This window comes from Erithacus rubecula (genome assembly GCF_903797595.1).
Source record: "Erithacus rubecula genome assembly, chromosome: 15".
NCBI classification, from domain to species: Eukaryota; Metazoa; Chordata; class Aves; order Passeriformes; family Muscicapidae; genus Erithacus; species Erithacus rubecula.
In genome coordinates, this window is record NC_136667.1 from 9,396,032 (window position 1) to 9,418,492 (window position 22,461).

General features: G+C 44.5%; 1 protein-coding gene across 6 annotated transcripts in view; it reads left to right on the plus strand.

Moving 5' to 3' along the window:
* The window catches only part of GRIA3 (glutamate ionotropic receptor AMPA type subunit 3), a 144,515-nt gene that overhangs the window by 113,731 nt on the left and 8,323 nt on the right, over positions 1-22,461 (plus strand). For 3 of the 6 annotated variants that reach the window (XR_013776029.1, XM_079318994.1, XM_079318996.1), the window contains exons 13-14: positions 10,085-10,332; positions 10,891-11,005. Coding sequence is in view for 3 of the 6 variants with exons in the window: in XM_079318994.1 (XP_079175120.1) it covers positions 10,085-10,332; positions 10,891-11,005 (363 nt within the window). In the remaining 3 variants the exon portion in view is untranslated. The remainder of the gene's footprint in view (positions 1-10,084; positions 10,333-10,890; positions 11,006-22,461) is intronic. The other 3 variants (XR_013776030.1, XR_013776031.1, XM_079318995.1) reach the window with 1 other exon arrangement.

Consider the following 22,461-nt stretch of genomic DNA (forward strand, 5'->3'; position numbering starts at 1 on the left):
GGTAAAACTAATGGCAACATAGAAAACAATTAGTTTTAAAGCAAAGAAAAAAACACCAGGCAGATTAGCACCAAAACAGAAAATGAACATTTATCTGAAAGAACAGTAAAAGAACAAATGAGCTCCAAATTCTATTGAAATGAACAGAAAACATTCCTTTAACCCATCAAAAGGATTTCTAAATACCTTCAGTTAAAAGCATATGGGATAACTCAGACCCCCCCCCATCCTGCTCAGTAGAACCTTGTGTTGGGCTGTGTGAGATGGGGCTGTGGTGGCACAAACCAGGGTCCCTCCTGGTTTGAAAGAGCCAAGTGCCACTTGCCCCTCCAGCTGGCAGAGAGGATTCCCCATTCAGGTGTCTCTGACTGTGGCAGATGAGGCCAGTGCCAGTCAGGCAGCCAAGGAGGAGCTCAGCTCCATCCCAGAGCCTCAGGAGAGGGTGAGGAATTATGACTGTAATGAGTTCAGAAGCACCAGTGTGTTACACCCTGTTATAAGTTAAAGAGCTCATTGCTTTCCTCTGTTGATAAGGTTGTGTGAAGACAAGAGGGAAATAAATTCCACAAGCAAGCAGTTTAGGTGAGGAGAGGCCTTGGGTTCTACACCCACAGGTCCTATGAGATTTTTATGCATTCTGTGCAATCAAATTGTATTGAGATCATCATTAGAGGCTATTAAAAACACCATTGTGAACTCAGTGCACGCAGAGCTAAGGGTTTCATCTGTAGTTAAACTCTTTGATTTTTAATTTCAAAATTTATTTTGCAAGTGAAGATGAAGGACTTGTTTCTAGCACGGCAGTCATACAGATGCTTTGTTTTTGCCTTAGGATAAAACTATGATTAGCAGTTCTGTGTTCTTGACATCGAGCAAAACAACACAGTCATCATAACAAATTCCTGACAAAAATATTGAAGTGCAATTGTATTTATGGGCTTTAAAGAATAGAACATCACAGAAAAGTGGTAGCTTCAAAGATGCATTTTACAGATCTGAGATATGCAATGTGGCAGTGTTAATCATTAGAAGTACTGTGGTTTAACTGTTTTTCAACACAAGGTGTGAAAATTTTACTCACCCATTTATTTTCTCTCTCTTTGTGTTTGATATAGGTGGGAGCATGTACAAATATTAAAAGGTGAATGTATGTGTGCAGAGAGATCAGAGCCTCTCCACTGCATGGATGATAGATGGTCTGCTTGTGGGGGTCCTTTAATCTCTTGAACTCCTTTCTGCCACATGGCCAACAGGCAGTTATAAAGGCAACAGGAAATCAAATGTGACATAATTGCAGAAGAAATGGTTTCCCATGAAGTGATCTAATGTCTTTAGGCCTATAGATTGGAGAGGAAAATGTATCCTTACAGGAACTAAAATTAACAGCTCATCCATCATCCACTCCTTGGAAAGGATGCATTTCAATAGTGCTGGGCTTAAGGTGGCTGAACCATTTTACTAATTCCAGCAGGCAAGCCAGGAGTTAGCAAAGCTTTCAGTCAACACTTAGTAACAAATATTTGAATAAGTCTCTCAGTTATCTTCAACAACAGATGGCATTTGTCTATCAGCTCTTGTGTTTGTGGTTTAGGCTTTCCAGCTCACCTCTGTTTCCATACCACCAGCAATCACCCTCTGTAAGAGCAGGGCTGTGGGTTCTGGGGGCCAGATAGTGAGAGGGGTGCAGGCTGGGGGGAGATGGACACAGAGGGACTGCAGGCTATGGGGAGATGGACACAGGGACTGCAGGCTGAGGGGAGATGGACACAGAGGGACTGCAGGCTGGGGGGAGATGGACACAGGGACTGCAGGCTGGGGGGAGATGGACACAGAGGGACTGCAGGCTGGGGGGAGATGGACACAGGGACTGCAGGCTGGGGGGAGATGGACACAGAGGGACTGCAGGCTGGGGGGAGATGGACACAGGGACTGCAGGCTGTGGGGAGATGGACACAGAGGGACTGCAGGCTGGGGGGAGATGGACACAGGGACTGCAGGCTGTGGGGAGATGGACACAGAGAGGTGCAGGCTGGGGGGAGATGGACACAGAGGGACTGCAGGCTGTGGGGAGATGGACACAGAGGGACTGCAGGCTGGGGGGAGATGGACACAGGGACTGCAGGCTGAGGGGAGATGGACACAGAGGGACTGCAGGCTGGGGGGAGATGGACACAGGGACTGCAGGCTGTGGGGAGATGGACACAGAGGGACTGCAGGCTATGGGGGATGGACACAGGGACTGCAGGCTGTGGGGAGATGGACACAGAGGGGCTACAGCCTGTGGCACAGCATCTCACAGTGGGTTAATGCCATAACTGTGTCTGTACCACAGAGGAGAAGCAGAAAGTGCCTGGGGGAAAATCACTTGCTGTTTGAATGCTCTACTTTTTGGAGAGCAGCTCTATAATAATGATAATGACATTGCTCAAGACAGCAAGGACCCCGGTTTTTCAAGTCTCTACTACTTTATGTTATGCTGCTGTGTCACATTAGTACATGCTTATTAGAGATTCATTTAAAATACATGGGTGCTGATAAATGTCTCACATTACTGCTACTGTTACTTTTGCATAGTTAGAAAATACATGAAGATTTAGAAACTCTAATGATGTGAATATGAAACATCCCCTCATTGCAGTCCACTGGGATTTCTCCATCGTTGCCTGTATATTGGCCTTTTCTGTCTGGAGCTGAAAATTCATTAGACCTGACAGTGTTGGGATCCTGTGCTGGAAATGCTGTTCTCTGTTAATTTATTACGGGCCAAATCCAGAGCAGGGCTGGTTGTGCTGCTCAGTTGCCCAGACAAGACAACTCTGCTGAATATGTCACTGCTGGGAAGGTGCCCCTTAGCCTGAAGGCTGACGTAAGCCTCCCTCCAGCCAGCTCCAGTGTGAGCTGCTCCTGCTCCCCAGACAGACAGACAGACAGACAGACAGACAGGCTTGCACAGCACAGCTGCATGTGCCCCCCAGCCCCTGTCCCCACAGCGCTGCTTCCTTGGGGCAAGCACTGCCCGAGCACTGGCTGTCCCTGAGCCACAGAGGGTTTACAAAGGCAGCTTGTCTCTGTTAAAGACTTTCATTTTAATTTCCCAATTAATTTCCCAACACGAGGAATGGATGGCAGCAGTAAAGAGGAGATGAGTATAGGCTGAAGTTCTGTGTTGTGCCAGGAAAGGACATCTTAAAATCTTGATTTACATTCTGCTGCTCAGATTGCTGCTGACATGTCAGCAATGTCTGGTTGCAGCTGGAGTGACTCTGCTTGTCTGTTTGTGTGAGCAGAGTTCACTGCAGAAGAGCCTGTTAAAGCAGATACAGCACATCACCCGCCTGCTGCCAAAGGTCTCACTTTGAAAAGGACCATGATACACAGGGAGAAAGTCTCAAAACACAACTCCTAAAATATTGTATTATTTCTGTAAGACTCTTTTGTAATCAGGCCACTGTCTGTGTCAGGCTGAAGCCTGGACAGGTTTTATCAGGTTGCTTCCCCAGCTGTTTGGGGGGCAGCACTGCTGTGGACTGTCCTTCCCCACCACCACCACCTCCATCAGACCCCTACTGGACTCCCTTTCTCTCAGCCCCATACAGGGACCTCTTGACCTAGAGGATTCTGGAGAAAATCAGCAACCCAGGAGTTTGCAAATCCTTCTGCTTTCTGGGCTTCACTTGCTCCAACTGGGAAAGAAAAATGTCATTTCTAAAGCCTAAGTTATCATTTGAGCAAGCAAACAACATGACAATGTGTCCCATCACATGCTTGGCTGCAAAATATTATTAGTCACCAGGTCACTCTTTCTTTTACATGCGTGCATACACTCTCAAAGATTTGTGTATTCCTGCAAACATACAGAGTAGTTTACATGTGCATGCTTGAACTTTGCTTTTTTGTGGCGTCCCACAAATTTATAAACCTCGGGTAGAGATTGGTAGACTTGGGGTTTGGCCTTGCTAGAAAAAAAAATGCCCTGACCTACTTTCTTCTGCCGAGAATGTAATAAAAGCAAGAGGTTCGTGTAATGATGGGATTGATTTTTCTGTCCATATAGGTAAGTGAATTGCTGGCATCACAAGTTATCTGTGGCTAAAAGCTGTGACATTGATCTATTAGACTCTGCCCTGTGACCTTCAGTAAATGACATCTCTGCTTTCATGTCCTCACTGGGTAAAGGGGACTAATGGTGCCCTCTGGCCTTCATGAGACCTATTTTTACCTTCTCAGTAAAGAGCTTGGAAATCTCAGGCAGAGGGACCCTACTAATAATATTTATCATGTTCTTATGTAGCATCATCATTAGGCTGGCCTCCATGTGCTCCAGGGCTGAGATTGGGCTGAGGGCTCCCACCAGTGTCCCTCACCCACCCAGAGGCAGCTGTGCCAGGGATGACAACATCAGGCTTGGAGGGGAGTGGAAAGGCATCAAATCAAAGCCATATCCAAACAGCAAGTACAGTGATGCCACTCCATTGCAATTTGCCATATGAGAAGTTCAAGCAACTGCCTAAACCCAGAGGATACCAGTGGGGCCCAAGTCAGGCAGCAGCAGTGGTACCAAGGCAGTCTCTTGGCAGTTTTTTCATTCCTGTTTAGTAGCTTGCTTTTAAATGGTTCATAGGCTCCTGGACTCATTAGCTGCTGCAGAAGAGCTGATTGCACACGTGGAGCTATGAGTGATGATAATGATAATGAAGCTACAGTTCACACTTAACTGCCCAAGTTCATTCCAGTGAGGTGTGCATCTACACAAAGTGAGGTGTGCATCTGTACAAAGGCACCATGTATTATTCAGATTAAATACTGCACTGATTTTAGTATGGACCTTTGTGTTTTGTCTCAGCAGCATCTGTCTGACTTAAGGGCTGCAAATCTCCCTTGTTAAGGAGCTATAATGTAGTCATAGGGCCCATGCAGCAGAGAAGAGTGGTAACTCTGCTGCTTTAGGACTTTTATTGATATCTCTGCTTACCTTTATGTGTGTGCTGCAGGCAGGATGCTCCACATTCTTTTTTTATTTTGCTACACTTTGATTATCACTCTTAGTTTTGAAGGCAAAGGTAAAAAAATCAACATCAGTATAACCTAAAATTTTCTAAAGTATAAAGCAGAGAATATATAACTGGATTTTTAAAATAAAATTTATTTGGGTAAATTTGGCTCATGATTGGATGATCAACAACCCTCAACTATAGGAGAACAATTTGAGCTTGTCTGATGGGAAACCACTTTCTGGTGCCTGTCATAAGAAATTAGGGACCATTTTAGTAATTTTGAATGAAATATCCCAACGGGGTGTACAAGAAAACATTTTGAAGAAGACCTTCAGGTTGTGGAGGTGGTGGTAGGGAGAGTTAAACGTTCTAAAATAGGTAAAGGACATCCCTATAACATACTTTAACTACAAAGGAGAAATGTTGCTTCCTTCAAACACAACAGCTTCACCCCTACTCAGTAGTGGGGGAGGTGACACAATGTCACTTTTAGCAGAAGTGTGAGACAAATGTCTGCAGAGGGGGAAGGGAATTCAGTCACTGGGAGAAGGCTTCATATTTTACAGCTAAATTTAACCAGTGTCAAGGAATTGTCCAAGATGTGCTGGGATTTGCTAGGTATCTCTAGGTGATTTGGAATGTGCAAAAGTGAAACCAGGGCATCAGGTATAGCTCAGCTGGAGCCACGTTTGTGGTTGCTGGGATGGATTTTTGGTTGTTGGAGGGACTGAAGAGATAGCTGCAGCTGAGAAGCAAACCTGCCTCCTTCCCATGCCTGTGCTGGCCACGCTTCTGGGTGCTGCCACACACTGGCTGACCTTTCATTTTGCTGCTGGAGCCAACCACACATCAAAACTAGGAGAATTAGAATGGAAGACAGTGTTAAAATTGTGGACTGATTGAATTGGCATCTTCTTTTCAAATGAGTGCATTGGTACCCAGAAGCAACGTGCATTGAGGTGCCAATTAGTAACGGGCCAAGTGAAGTGAGTCCTTGGCACGAGAGCTGCTGTCTCTGCTGACACAGAGGGGAGCTGCCTGCACCCTTGGCTATGGTGTTTGTGCCCTATACTTCTGCATAAACATATCCCAATAAAGGAAAAAAAATAAAAGCCAGCGTTATTGACAAAGCAAAGGCCAGTTCTATTTATGGCTGCAGTAAGATTGCAATAATGAAAAGATGCTTTAATGTGTCTCAGGGCCTAGATGAAACACTGAAAATGTAGCTTTTAAGAAAAAAATTATAATAATATCCCCTTGAAACCCCGAGGAAATGCGTGTGGCAGTCTTCTGGAGAGCAATATCAAAGAAACAGGACTTGCAGAGCATAGGGAGTTACTGCAGTTATGGGCTTTGAATTGGCTTAAATCTTTGCTTTTAAGTTGTTTTTTTTTTTCCTAAGGATCTCTTTAAAAGTAACACTTTATTGACAGGGAAAATGTTTTACTGCCACTGAACTCTAGCAACAGTGCAGATCTGTCAGACCTTGCCTTACTTTGGAGTGTAAATCCTTTCTCTGTGGTTGCTTCTGCTGTCTGGCCCCTCTTATGGGTGTCAGACTCCTGGGGGGGCTGGGAGAGGCAGTGTGAATGTCTGCAGAGGGGGACAGATGGGTTAGAATGTTCTTTCAACACAGAATTTGGAGCTTTATATTTAGGAAAGACATTTTTCTTTTCTGAAAGTCTTTTAGGGGCTTCTGGGGTGGCTGGGTTTTGTTGAGGCAATTGGAAAATTGGAAAAAAAAATATTTACTAGAAATACCATCTGTCATTTCATCCCATTGCATCTTTTACCTGTTTAATCAACTGGTTGTGTCATGGCATTAATGGTTTAAAATATGGCTCTAGGAGTAGCAAATGCCCTCGAGCATTGCTGAGCACATGTGCAGGTGTCACAGCTCGTCTGGTGGCACTGTCCCTTTCTCCAAGAAGCCTCATTAGGAGTAACTACTTTCACCTTATTATGAATTTGGGCGAATGGCTGCAAAAAGCTGCACTAACCAAGCAGTGGCCAAAGCCCATCACATCCCTGGTCCTCTCTCAGGACCCCTGGGATCCTCAGTCAGACTGTGCTCCAAAACTAACTCAAGCCTGATGCATTTTAGATTAACCTTTCCCAGTCAACACATGCTTTGTTCATTTCTAGCTTGAATTTTTGTCTATTTATACTAGATCAGACTGCTATTCTTAATTAGTTAATTTGATAATAACAAGATGTGAAATCCTGCTTGGCAGAAGAAGAGGTGGGCAATGACCATATAGAAATGGGAGCTGATTTTTAACTACATCATCCAGAAGAGTTAAATTAAGGCAACAGACTATAAAGTTTAGGCTAGTGGTTGAAGTTGAAAAGAGATCAGGTTTTCAGTTGTAGAATTTGGTTTTCTGAAACATGAATGATATTAACCCTTTGCCCTTGGAACAAGGAACATGCTTTGTTTGGACCATGTGCAGCCCTGAGCATGCTGCTGGCACTCATCAGATAACTGTGGTTATTAACAATACACAGATGTACTGGCCACTGCTTTCAGGTAGTTAGGCCAGGTGGGAAGATTATGAAAGAACTTATTACAGACAGGTAACAAGTGAGTTAAAAGATTGTAAGTAAATTAAATTCTGGTTTATCTGAGTAATTAGAGGCACACTCTGCAGAGGAAAACAAGCAAAAGCGTACGTAGTGCATGCACAGTTTGAAAGGCACATGACTTCAGCTTGCTGAGAACTATAAAGAGTAAAGATGGTTTTCTACCTTCCTTTTGTCCCCTGGATGCCTATTTGCAAGTATAAATGGCCAGATGTGTTTGTATTATTTATGTTAAAATAAGATGAAAGTTGTAGGGAAGAGAATATTGAAACTAAGACACGCCAGGATTGCCACTGCTCTGCAGTCTCTGTGTTGGCCAGATGAGCTGTTTTATGTTCCCTTTCTGCCCAAGAGGGCTGTGCTAGAAGGGCTGGCAGGCTGGCCATGGGCAGTGCCTGGGACACTGCCTGCACTGCCACCTGCATCGGTGCAGAGCTGTCACCCTGCTCTGCTGCCCGCGGGGCACGGGGTGGTGGCAGCCCCTGAGATGTGACAGCCACCACCTCCCGGCATTTCTGGTATCCCTGGAATCCTGCAGCCCTCTGGCAGGTTCCTGGGAGCCCTGCAGTGTCCTGGCAGCTCCCAGCAGGGCAGGAGATGAGGAAATGCCCACATATATTAAATGGGTAGTTGGAAAAGCAGGAGTGCCAAGCCAGTGTGCTCAGAGAGGGCACCTGGAGCAGGCACTGATAAAGTGGCTATTGGGGTGTTCTGGCTGCCAGCCCATGGGTGCTGGGCCCTGAACCCCAGTGAGATTCCCTCCTTGGACAGGATCTGTGGTCCTGCAGTCAGCTGAGGCTCAGCACTCCCTGCCAGGAGCTGAGCTGCCACATTCCCCACTCAGCCTCAGAGCCACCATCCTCATCCCAGGATATCCAGTGCTTGCTGTTGCAGAGGAAGGTCAGGAAAATCCAGATTCTTTCTTTCAACTGCATAGGTTACATCCCAGTTACATCCCTCTTTGTCCTGATGCTGGGCAAACAAACCTGTACAGCCCATCTGTAGCCAGGAGATGCTGTCTCTGGCTTGTTTTTCACACCTACCACACAGCCAGCCCCTTTTGTAACTGGGCTGTATTGTTGTCTCTCTTATTCCTGTTGTCAGATGGGCTGATTTTAATTGGTTGGCATTTTCAGTTGTTTTTCAGTTCATCAGGAAGGATAAAATAAAATCCTGCCCTCCATGCTCCTCTCTATCCACCGTAGCAACACCAGCTGAGCATGTTAATCTAAGGAGAAGTGCAGGCAGGGCTTAACCCCTGTGAAGTGTTTGGAGGCTGGTTGTTAAGCATTACATTATTCAAAATGCATTAAATTGTCCTGAATGTGGAGGAAACATGTCTCAATCATCAAGCTGATGGACATTAGCAGTCTTCCACCACAAGTTTGCAAAATTTGAACTAGATTTAGCTACTGCCTGCTTCATTCCTAATCTGCAAGGAGGGTTGTGGAACTGGCAAGGAATAGGAGGAATAAATTTGAGGTACCCACAACTTGGACTGAAAGCCTTATATAAATCCTTAGGATTTCTAGACTGAGGAAATGCAGTTGGCATTACTGCCTTCCATTGACCAAGCAGGAAAGTTTAACCAGTAGTCCAAGATACAAATTCTTGACAGTCTGGAGGTGGCTTTAAGATCTGAGGGTGGCTTAAATGTTACTGGTGGAGAAGAGTGAGGAGGGGAAGTAACACATTTCTCAACATTTCCAGGCTTACAAAGCCTGTATGCTGAGCTAGAAGCTGTTAGGGTTTGCTCAGTTTCAAAATGGGGAAATCAGGAAAAAATATAGATGGGTGACAGGCAGTTAACCAGCAACTTTTCCAGCTTATTACTAATATTTGTATTTGCTGTCTTTTGGGAAAATGAGAGGACAAATTTTGAATATCTGATTATTGATTCATAAAAGATTTTGTAATTGCTGTTTATATCATTCATTTGAATATTTCTGTTGACAGCCACTAGAATGTCATGGTCTCCTGTGTCATAGACCTGCCAATGCCAGTGTGGAAAACACACTCCTGCCTTGCTGAAAACCTGTAATAAGCAAATGCCAGCCCTTCCTAGCTGCAGTTACTGTAAAAAAAACAAATGCTGAGGATTTGTGTGAAGAGAAGAGGCTCCTTTTGCATCTGTTGGCCGTGATGGATGAGCTGGGATTTCCCATCCTCCCTCTGGCTCAACAGCAGAGCAGCACACGGGGTGGATAAACCCAGCACAGAACAGGAGCCAGGGCTGGGTCAGGCACACACTATTGCTCATTCTGAGGCTGCCAGTTACTCAGCAATCAGTAGAATAAATGTCTGAGGTCTGCTTCTCCCTCCTCAAACATTTTGTCATTTGGTCTTTGTTCAGGGGGCAATATATCTCTCTCCAGGCTAAAGTCTCCAGACTTTTTTTGTCTGTTAGCCTTAGTCACAGAGTGTCCTTTTACCTCTAAGCCAGCTAAACCCAAGAAACTCAGTCTTGCCAACATGACTCTTCATTTCCCTCCTTTCATCTCTCCCAGAGGTCAAAAATAGCTGTCTATGAGAAAATGTGGTCCTACATGAAGTCGGCCGAGCCGTCGGTGTTCACCAAGACGACGGCGGACGGGGTGGCGAGGGTGCGCAAGTCCAAGGGGAAGTTTGCCTTCCTGCTGGAGTCCACCATGAACGAGTACATCGAGCAGCGCAAGCCCTGCGACACCATGAAAGTTGGAGGCAACCTGGATTCCAAGGGCTATGGTGTAGCAACCCCCAAAGGCTCAGCATTAAGGTGGGTGGAATAATATAACAATATCCATGTTGTTATAGTATTCCACCTACCCTGATGTATTGTGTTGTCATTTTCTTTCTTGTGGATTTTGAGGTAACTTAAAAGTTTAAAATCTTCAATATTCCATGGAGTTAAATAAGACGGTAAATTATGGTTTCGTTTATTTAATGCATCCATTTTTTTGTGTTCTCTTCGTGTTGTCCTCTCTGATTGTTTGTTGCTGTTTTAATTTTACAGTTCAATGGCTTTTTCAATTTAAATGGTAAAAGCCAAGTTAACCTGCCATATGTGACGAATGTTAACTGCATGATGTGGTGTTCTTGTTACTTTTTTTCTCAAAGACAGTTTCCCCATCCCGCACACTTCAGTTTTGAGCAAATGTTATCCTCCATGCCACCTTCCAATATTTAACCCTGTATTTGCTGTACAGACATTTTGATAGCTCCACGTTCTGTGAAATTTTAGCCAATTTGTCCTCTTGTGCTCCTTTTTTTATACGTTACGATTTCCTAAGCATTTGTGCATTTTTTCTTACAAGTTATGTTTTATCGTTTCAAGAAATGCTGTTAACCTGGCAGTATTAAAACTGAATGAGCAAGGCCTCTTGGACAAATTGAAAAACAAATGGTGGTACGACAAAGGAGAGTGCGGCAGCGGGGGAGGTGACTCCAAGGTCAGCCTCAATGTCACCACAATCGGGTACTTTAGCAAAGAGTAATCGGCAAGGCTGTTATTTTGCTTCTCAAGAAAAAAAACTCAAAAAGAAAGCAGATGAAAACTATTTCACTAATTGTGGTGGGGAGAAAAAAAGCTATTTTCTTGTTCAGTAGCTCTTTCAAAGAAACTTGTCTTATTTAATATCATCAGCGGGTTTGTTCAAGCTTGGAAACCTTATTTAACTAACAGATAGAAAGTCTAGTGTTGGTGGGACCTAGGCAGAGTGAATCAGAGAGGTCACTGTACAAGAAACCAATGATCACTTCTGGTTGCTGTCCCTGAGGCTCAACCTTCTGGTCACTGACGACAAGGGTTATGAGCCTTATTTTTGTCAGGACCAGCTGTGTCAGCAGACCTGGAGGTGAAAGAGCTTTTGCTTCCTTTGCTCCTTTGGGTAGCTTTTGGAAATTTTGAGTATTCAAGTGTCACCTTCTGTGCAGGAGCCCTGTATCTGTGTTTGACATGCCTTTGATACAGATGTGGACTCTAGTCTGGCTCCAGTGGCAGCAGTGGCAACCTTATCACTGCCTTCAGCTGAGCTGAGGCTTCCCCCAGCCTCCCAGGCAGCCTGTACTGTACCTTCACAAAGTCACTTCAATGAGTTCATGTATTGCAAATGTTAACTAGTGTGCTTCCCTCTTGCCAGCTTTCCACTGGCAGTTTCTGCAGTCTTTAACTCACTGAGGATAAGCTATTAGTAGAGTTGGCTGGGTGCTCTTGGTCACCTTGGGTGCAGGAGTTACCAAGAAAATTAATTTAAATGACACTGTTATACTAAAAATACTGAAATTCATTTTTATGGTGACACTCCTACATCTCATAAAACAAGATCTTTGGGGAACAATAACTCCTAATGTCTCAAATAAAAGTGCTTCAGATTTGGTCCAAAATCAATAATAATAGTAAACTGCAGTTTCAGACAATTACTGCAAATTACTGCTACAATCTATTAATAATAAAAATGTAAGAGTTACATACAGTTGGCTACATAGGAAATTGCTCAGCTCGTCGTGTCTGCTGCTAGCAAAAGCCACTGTGTAATATTAAAGGAAGACAAAGCTCTTGAATTTGGATTGATTCAGTAGCTGGAGGTCTGTAGTGCTCAGCATCAGCCTGGAGATGAGCACAAGCTTTTTTATGCTTTTTAGCTGTGCTGCTCATCCTTCACAGAATATTTCTATGTGTCATATTTGCCAGTATATTAAATGTTTAATATCCTCCTGGGATCCAGCACCTAATTGTTTAATGCTGCTCTCTCTGAAGAGAGAAAACTCTTCTTGCAAACAAGTTTCAATGAACTTCATTGCTTCAATTTCTTTGAACTAAACCCAGCCAATAATGCTTTCAGCCCTAAGGAAACTAAAGAAGGCTTTTGAAATGGTCATAATTAGGGCAGGGCCATCCTTCTATTTTTGCTTGTGCTGGAAGATATTTTACAAAGAATGATGCTGTCTATTTGGCAGGCCCTTGGCCTGGTCAGGCAGTGTTGAGGGAGTGGAGTCTGGGGTGCTGTGGTAACATGAGTTGGTACCCAGAGAAGAGAGAAGGGAAGCAAACACAATAATGTGTGTTTTGCTAGTTTAGTCCCAAGTGGTGTCTGGCTGCAGTTTGTTGTAACATGCTGTGCTGAAGGACTTGTTGGAGCTGTAGCCATCAGCTCTTGGGGTACAGCTCAGCTGGCAGAAGTGCCCACAGGGGAGAGCTTGGGATGTAGAAGATTAAGCTAAGGGAGGCAGGGAAGGGATTAGTGGTGTTTCTAGAGGTGTGGTAAATCAAAGGGCTTTTTTGTTAACAAGTGGCTTTTCCTTTGAGGTAGTTCTGTAGGCTTGAGTGCTGCAGACTGCAGTGCAGCAGTTGTTGCAGCAGACAGGCAGTGCCTTCCAGCACACCCCATCACCCTGCCCTGCCCCAGCCCACAGGAGCCTTGCTGCCCTTGGGGAAAGATGAGCTCTGGTGCTACTCCTGTGCACTACAGCTCCAAGAGTCTCGCTGGCCTCTCTCTCCTCACTGTCCTCCCACCAGAAGTTGCCCTCATCATCTCATCCCATCTCTCCAGTTAATTGTTTATATCAACATGGCTTCATTTGTAGAGCATTCAGAGGAGTTCCTTCAAAGCTGGTATTTTTGGATGGGGTGGTGAAGGCGCCCGAGGTGGCAATGCAGGCCTTGCCCCATCTCACAGCAGCCATTGCTGGCTCGGGGCAGCTCTCTCTACCGGCTGAGCTGACAGACTCCTCTCAGCTTGCCCAGTAGGGACCCAGCTTGGGAAACCGCTGCCCCCGAGCCCGCAATCCTGCCCCTGCCCCTGGGCTGTGTGTGAGCCACAGCTGGCTCTCTGGTGCCAGTTTCTTGAGCTAAGTTCCTCTCTAGCTCACACGGCAAGGCAGAGGTAAGTATGAGCCTGTTTGCCCGTGCCAGTGCCCGTGGCTGTGCTGCAGAGGACCCGCTCGCCTCCGCGCGTCTCGCATGCGGTGTGCCCGTGCTCGGAGAGGAATGACTCTGAGTTGTGAGTTCTTCTCTTTATCCTCATTGCCTCTGGAAAACACTGACTTCCGTTTTCACAAGGATTCTGAGTCTTGCTGCAGGAAAAAGTAAAGGTATTGAATTGACTTCCTGCAGGTTTTGAACCTGTTGGCTTCCAGAGTGTAAGGTTAGGCTTTGGGCATTCCATGCTCCTGGGGTTCACTCCTAATTCAAGGCTAAAGAGATGGTGCCATTTTAATGAGTTTGTTTTAAAGGCCTCAGCTGACGTGTCCTGTTTTCAGTGCTGCCATCTGTGTCAGTGCTGGTGTGGAGCAGAGGGTGCAGTGTGCTCTGCAGTGCCTTAGCTGTCAGTACTGCCCTGGCAAAGGGAATTATCCGGTTTCAGTAGTGGTTCTTATTTAACAAGTCTGAAGGGCAATATGCTCCACCCATACGTAATTTTTCTGAGATGCATGTCAATACATCTGGGCTGACTTGGCTGATGGGGATGTTCTGGTACATGCATCAAAACTTGTTTACTTAGCCCTCCTAAATGACAATGAATTCAGTTTCATGGCAAAATTATCCTCTCTTCAAATGCTCTTATACAAGAGTTCTCAATCATGAGAGAATACAAAATAGCAGTTGTAAAAAAACCATATTCCAGGAAATATGTTGCAGTGTATTACAAGTTTGGAAATTAATTATTTTGTTTATTATACAATCCTGTAATCTTAGAGCTGAGTGATGACTGAATAAGGATTTAACAAGAATTAGACAAAAGGGGATGCAGACGGTGGTCACAGGCTGAATGACTTAAGTGAAACTAATTTTTCAGTTGCATAGGAACAATTTTCTGCTAAGATAAATTTCTATGGTTCTGCTGTTGATAAATTTCCTGTATTCTTATGCCTTCATGGTAATATTTAATGACAACCAACATGGAAGTAGAATGTTTGAATGAAGCTTCTCACCAATTTCAATACCAAGATTCCTTGTTAATTATTTGACTTAATTTCTTTAATATATTCCTTTTAGGCTGATACCTCTTTTGGAGTACATCAGAGAAATTACATGCAATGTAATATTTTTTCATTTTCCAATTGTTTCTTTTTAATCATAGTATTACTTTTCCAGTGTGCTAGTTGAGGTTTTCCCTCAGAGCCGTGGTCCATGCAATATCCCATTCCCAGGACCTTCAGAGCTGGGTGTGGCCATTAGCAGATGGGATCTGTTCCCCTGTGTCCATGTGCTGTTTTGCTTTGATACATTTTCAGCACAGCCGTTAGCATTTGCAGCATAATTTTTTTAAGTGGCATATTTTTAGAAAAAATCTGTTATGCTTTATTTTAGATGATACCTGATGCCTAAAGAGCACCATTGCCAAACATGTCGAGCATAAAAGAGAACATTTGGGGAAATGGCTATCTTAAAAAGATGCAGCACGATTTATTTGAGCAATTTGTTTGAAATTATGTTCATCAGCATGAATTTCCTTGTCATCCATTCTATAGGCCTGCGTTATGAGCTGGAAAAAGATAAAATGGCTGATCAGAGCCAGTGACAGTAACACAGGGCTAATTCATGCTCAGAGCTGGGAAAGTAATATGAAATTACTGTATTGTGCAAATTAGTGACAAAGCAAAATAATGCTTTTAAAGGAAGACACTAGAATATTGGTTTAATTGACAGCTATTACTTTATAGCATATTAGGAAATAATACTGTGGATATTTTGTGCTGGTGATGAAGTCTTAATGCTCTAGGAGTTCACTGGAGCATCTCAGAGCACTGCCAAGAAGTGCAGAGAGCCTGCTCTGGTTTGCAGAAACAAAGATGCTGTTGTGTAGATTGTTGAGGGTATTTTCCTGGAAATGGAACTGGGATAAGCAGCACGACTATTTGGGAAGAGTAGGTTGCCTACACTGGGAAGGAGTTGGAGTCAGAACCAGTGGTGTCCAAGAATTGAGAATTGTTTATTTTGCCAGTATAACCTTTAGCATCATGGAGACTGGCTTTGCTGCCTTGCCAAAGTCAACTCAAGACCTGAGTGTGCAAGGGGACCTGTTTGTGCAGCATTAATTGTGGCAGACCTGGTGCTCATGCTGGTGCACCATGTCCTGCCTTTGTGGCAGCAAGAGATCATTCACTGTTTTTGATAATATCTGTGGTGCTTAACAATGGATTGCTTACATGAGTCATTTATCCTGCACTGTATCAGTATGGGAAAAGTCAAGGCAAAAGGCTATGTGGTACTGGAAGAGGAAAAAAGGAAAACCAGCAGCTGGAAGTGGAGCTCCCAGCAGCAGGAGCAGAGCCTTTCGTTTGAACATCTCCCTGGGGGTCTGGGCTTGGTTGTTTCTCTTTAATAGTAACTGCTGTCATTTAAGGTACAAAGGGAAAAGTAAATGTCTTTCTTCTTCTTCAAAGTGACTCTAATGTTTCAGCATTGTGCTCACGTGGACACAGGCGCTGGTGCTGCTCTGTGGATTTCTCTGTGTTTGCTGGCACTGTAACTGTGGGCTGAATCCCTCAGGCTTTTGTACACAATACGTAGCTGTTCTTTGAATGTCTTGTGTAGCCTTTGGACTAAGCAGCACCTACCTGCCACCTGCTGAGGAGCCAAGAGCAGGAGTCACAGAAGAAGCCGTTTCAAGAGGCAAATAAAGATGGGGGGAAAAGTGGATGTGCCTAGAGACAAGAGAAAGAGAAGGTGAGGGGATAGCTGGCATGCAAGGTAAGTTGAGTCTCTTGCTCATACCCATCCAGGTTAGAAAGGACTCAAGCAATGGCAAGGAAGGTCCATGCCACTGTTTCAGGTGTTGTGAGTTTGAGTGTGATGTTGGGCACTTGCCCTCCTTTGCTCTTCCTTCCACCCTCTCACCACATCCATACCTCAAGTGTCAGGCACTGCTGTAAATGAGCTAAAGTGACTTGTTATGTCTTGTATTTCCTAATCCAATCAGCATGTATTATTGCATTAGCACTTGGCACTTCTCTTAAATTATGATCCTGTTAGTCCAGAGTTTAATTTGCGCTACATTTGTGAAACATGTAAATATTCTTTCATAGAGACAACTGCTGCTGCCAAACACAGGCTGCAAACCCTGCAGAGAGCAGAGGAACTTGCAGCCACAGTTGGTAGCACATCTGGCTCTGTGGAGGTGTGCAGAGTGTCTGTAGATGATGCAATGACATCAAGTGCTCATTCAAACACCCAAATTTAAAATGTATACCTGGTGACCAAAGGAAAAACACTTCAGATTCCGCAAAGATAAACTGGGTGCTCCAGCCTGTAATGGCAAGTTACTCCTGCCCAATAATGGAGACTATAACAAAGTTCTGTTATGGAGAACTATTGCAGCTGCTGAGTGCTCTGCAGGAGCTAAACCCATCCCCTGGCAGCCAGGGAGCTGCAGCCCCAGGGTGCTCCTCACCATCACTCAGGGCCCCAGGGCATTGAGCAAAGGGAACTGCTGCTGGCTCTGCTGCTGAGGAAAAACAGCATCCTCTGCCAGAGGATTTATTGCTCTGCCTCCAAGCACTACCCCAGCCATCAACATGCAGCATATTTCTTAGGTGGCTGGGGGATATATAGGACTTGAGGTGCTCAGTTTTAAGTTTCTAAATTTGCATGCTCTTTGTCTTTCCAAACTAGATGGCTGTCACTTTTATCCCTTCCTCTGCCCACCTATAAAGCATTTCAATCCCTCAAATGTTAAATCTTGGAGATGTGCAACTGCTGGTAACACAGGGCAGGGGAAAAGTGGTGTGGATCTGAAATAGTACCAAAGAGCAACCAAGGGCTCATTACTTACAAAAGAAATGCCCGGTGCTTTTTGCGTTTTTTCATTGAATGTTAAATGTTCAGTGTGGAATGCCGAAGATCACATTTTGATACAGAAGGAAGAAAATAGTGATTGACAAGAAGGAACAGGGATTGACCATATGGGTTTATGCCTGTATTTTCAGGGCTCTTCACTTCTTCTTGAGATACCAGGCAACTGTATTCTTTAAACAAACGTAGTGGGTTTGGAATAACAAGCTCATTTCCAAAGTCTTCCCCATCCCTCACGTGTGGGTGTGTCACAAAACGTGAAGTCGTGGCATAGAGACATTGCTGAGTTGGTAAATTGCAACAGGCAGATGGGTGATCTGATCTGAGCAAGAGCAGAGCTCTTGGACAATCCATTCACCCGCAGGTTTTGTATCTATTCAGAAGTTATTTTGGTAACAAGATCTAACAAAAAGTCCATTATACAGCTTGGGGGAATAAAGTGTCTTATTTGATTTGAATGGGTCTATAACCTCAAGCAATGCCCTCTAGAGAGTAGTGCTGGATTTAGTGTATCTTCCTAGATTGTTTCTATCTTTATCATTTAACAATAACACAGTAGTTGTTAGTGACATTTTTTATGGTATCCTGTCAAATTAAGCAGAGATCCTGTGCTTGATTTCTGCCTTTGTCATTCCCTGCACAAGGCCTGTGCCTGGGCAGACTGGCTCAGGGATCCAGTGGTGGCCACTTGTCTTCTGGCCCACTCAGCCCCACTGAGCATCACCTCCCCTCCTCCTGCCAGCAGGGTGGGGAGGGCTGGTGGTTCCTCTGTGTGATGTGTGGCCCTGAGAGATTGCTCTGCTTGGCTGGATGCACTGCCAGGTAGTGGTGCCATCGTTCAGGGTCACACTGAGGGTGGCTCAGTTGGTCAGAGCAGGGTGCTGGTAATACCAAGGTTGTGTTATCCCTGAATGGGCCTTCCATTGAAGAGTTTGACTCAAAGGTCCTTGTGGGTCCCTTCCAGCTCAGAATTTTCTTTTCTGTAACCTCTGTGCTCTTCAGGTATTTGCCTCTCAGATCATGGTAAATGTGACATGTCTCACATGTCTACAGCAATCTACCCTCTGTGCTTGCCCTGAAGTTACTGGGGATTAGTCAGTGACAACAGCAGGAACAATTAATTCAGCATTTTCAGTAGTTTTACCCAACGGGATTTTAGAAAGCATTTTGGATTTAGAAAATGCTTGTTTGTTTGCTTATTCCACTTGCCTTTCTCTGACACTGTGAGGTAAATTTTAGAAACACAAGTGCTTAACATCTGAAGTCTTTGATGTTATAATGGTTTTGTTTGGGTTGTGCTGGTGTCGACAATCCCAGGGATGTTCCAGCCAGCAAGGACAGCTCTGGTCATAAGGAACAAAGGAAAGCATTTCTTGCTGTAGAAGTGAGAGTGCTCTAGATATGTCAGATTCCTAAATTAAAAGGATTAGGTAAAACCAACGGGGATTATTTAATTATAAAACAAGTTTATTACAATTTAATAATAAGTCAAAAAACACTTTATAATGTACTAACCGAGACCTGCTACCACCACAGACTCTCACTTCCTTCACATCACTGAGATTTGGACAGGAGGGTAATGAGCCCTTGGTCTGAACATGGGACTTGGCTGGGGCAGCACTCTGATACAGAGAGAAGATGGGGACAGATTTGCCAGAAGCCTTCTGTGACTTTCTGTTGCTCTGATGCTACAAATCAGCAATGAATCTGGCCTAGCCAGATACTGACCAGATTTCCAGCTGTTCTATGCCGTGCAGTGTGACACAGCCAGAGCCCAGGGTTGTCTTTGGTGCTGTGATTTTGCCTTCAGCTGTTCACCCAAAGGGCCAGTACCAAGTACAGGTAATCTAAGTGCTGCATCCCAAGTGGTGTGCCTGCATTTCCACATTTCTCCAACCAGAAGAATTTGTTGTCTGCTGTTGTACTGTTGGGGAAAATGAGCAAGGGCCTGTTGGTGACCAGTGTTGTGCACTGTGGTAGCTGCAGTGTTGAGTACACAGGGAGGTCTGTTAGCAAAGGACAGTTCTCCCAGTGACCATATTTGCTGTATGTTTGGAGCCAGTATCCATCTGTTTTTGTGAGAAAGATCCCCACTGCCCATGGCCACAAATTTTTTATCTTTGCCTCTAAATGAACTCTGTATTGCTGGGTGAGGTGGCCCCATCCCTCCCCAGTGCTGCTGGGGACATGGGTGTCCTGGCCAAGTATCCCTGCAGAAGCCTGTGGATCTCTCCTGTGCAGGGGCCACTCATGAGCAGTGAGGCTGCAGTGGCTGGAGCTCTTGTCCAGTGTTTGACATCTGCTGAGCCAGCTGGGCATCCCTCCATGGCTGCAGTGATGACCAGGTCTGCTGCAGCTTGTGCTCTGCTATCCTGAGCCACAGCCCCAGGCACACCTCAAGAGATGATGTTTTCAAGACCAGAGAGGAACTGTCAATGCTGAATGTTACTCTGGTCTTCCTTCAAGTTTATGGGTGATTTCTTTACTCTCTACCCCCAAAAGGGCTAGGTCTGGGCTCTCAAGATGCTGCAAGCAGCACTGTTGCAAAAATGCCACACTGTACCCTGTACCCTGGATACTCTACAGAAAATCAGGAACCAGCTGATGGTGGGTGAAGGAACTTCAGCTATAAAACCCAGGTAGTGAGAGGTGCCAGGCAGCCCATGGGCAGCCCCATGGTCTGGGAGATTCATTGCAGCCCAGGCACTGCCCTCCCATCCTGAGTCACCCTGAGGAAGCCCTTTAACTGGTGCTTTGAAAAGCCTTAATTGTTACAGTTTTACTTTGCAGCTTGCTTTTCTGGAAGATTTTATCTAAAAATTCTAAATGAATTCTGAGCAATGGTTCATCTGGTTTGAAAGGAACAGTGTGCTGTCTGCCATGTTCATTCACTCTTCTTGGCAGCGATTGGGTTTGGGTATAACATTTATATTACATCCATTAGAGCATGGAATGGGATGTGAATTATCCAAAGCTGTTCCAATCATCACTTAAATCTTTATAGATTGCAAGTAATAAACATAACTACAGTGTTGCTGAGACTTCATGCCATTCATACACCGGTTAGACAGAGCTGGAAAAAGTCTGCAGATTATTGGGTGAGATGTTCAAGTCCTAAAGTGACTTCTGCTCCCAATTCTCACCTCAGTGGTCACTGACTCCTTGTATCACCTATTGTGACTTGTGAGGACCAGCCCAAACACTGACTACAAAGGCACTGGCATCTTTCCTGGAAAATGGCCCTTTCCTGGCAGGATCACAATGTTCTTTTCACAAATTAACAGCACTTTTCCAAGAAACTGCTCAGACTCTCCACTGCAGCCCAGGTTCATTCAGGAAAGGGTCCTGCTTACAACACCAAACACAATGGGCAGTAACTGGACCCCACTGCCAAAAGCAGCAGCCTGGCCAGCTTTGCAGCCCTGTGTGGGACTGCAGCCTGCTGGGCACGTGTCTTAAGGTGGTAGAAGTCAGTGATGGCAGTAGATAGAACATCTGGTTTGGGGTTATCTTCTTTAAATAGGTGCAGGTAAAATCATGATAATTAACCCAAAAGGCCATTAATCATGCTACTAAAAACCTGTTATGATTTATAATTTTAGAGGGTCAGTAGTTCTACCTTCCCACTTTTGGGATTAATAAAGATCTACTTCTTTGATGATTAATTTACTTGTCTTCTACTTCAAGCTTGTTCTGGCCAGAAAGAATGGAGGGAAATATTATGCCACCAATTTTCTCAGTGGAGATAAAATTTACTGCAACTAATCTGGAACTGGGGCTTTGGTAAGAGAGGCAAGGCAAGAAATCCCTCAGACAGGTAAAGCTGTCTCAAAAAGAAGAGGAGAGAGCAGATGGCCTCTGAGTCATTGTGTTCCATCTTTTCCATATTATTTGCATGAATGGAAGATGGGTAATAATGAAATATAAATACAATAAATGCTCTTCAAAGAGCACATACAGCTCCTTCTTCTGAGAAGGAGCATCTGCATGGTGAACATACTCAGCCTGGAAACAATGCTATGTTTTGTACAGGATCAACCTGCATGATAAAGTACTGTAGCACTTCCTGAATTTGAGGGAGAGGTGGCCCAAGTTTTTAAATTAAACCTGAAGCTTTGGGAACCCAGCTCAGGGGTGAGATTTTAATGAGTCTGTTTTTCAAAAATCAGTTCACTCCATCAGTATCATCCTGTCATCTGGGGCCACCAGCAGCAAAGGGTTCAAAGGGCTTCTGGGTCTGATGTCCTGCACCCAGATGGGCTGAAGTGCAGCAGGGAGGAGACCCAGGGACACAGAGCAAGAGGAGGTTCCCTTTGGGATGGGGTCATATTAAATCTGGAAACAGACTGGCACAGTTTGTTTTCTAGCAGTAGCAGTAGCTGATGACTGAAGAGGGGAAGGTTATGCTACCAGCACCTGAATGGAATCTCCTAATGGGATGGCAGAGAAACGAGACAGCTGAAACACCAATAAAACCCACTTCTGTCAAGGTATAAAATTGTGTTTGTGGCAGTATATAAACTATAAAACAGGTGGGCACTTATCTTACAGTCATACCTCTTAAAAAAACAACCACAGCAGATGGCTTAATTCTTCTCTTAGGGTAGTACTATCTCATATGAGGCTCCTGGTATTGTTTCTCTAAACTCAAGTCTTCCAGTCATTTGTAGAAGAAAATCTTAGCAAGGTTTGGTAGAGCTGTCCAAGAGAATCAGCCTCACAGTTTTAAGCCTGGATGATTCAGATATATTGGATGAAAAGCAAAAGTAAGGAAACAACAAAATTCGTCAGTTATGGGAAGGAAGAAAAAAACTGCAAGTTTATGGACAAGAATACCCGATCCAAATGGCCTCATCTCAATTTTCTTGGCATACAGAGTGCAGCAAGAGAACACAAGCTCTCAAACCTCTGAACATTTTACTTTTATCAAAGCAACCAAACTAACAGGGAGAGGTCTGGAAACCACACAGGACAGATGAAAAAGAATCCCATCATAAATTAAAGCCTGGAAAAACAGTGGAAGCCACCTAGGAAAGGGCTGAGGACTTCATAGGATACCCTGTACAGTCCAACAACAGCAACATAATAAAAAAAAAACCTGGAAAGCACAAA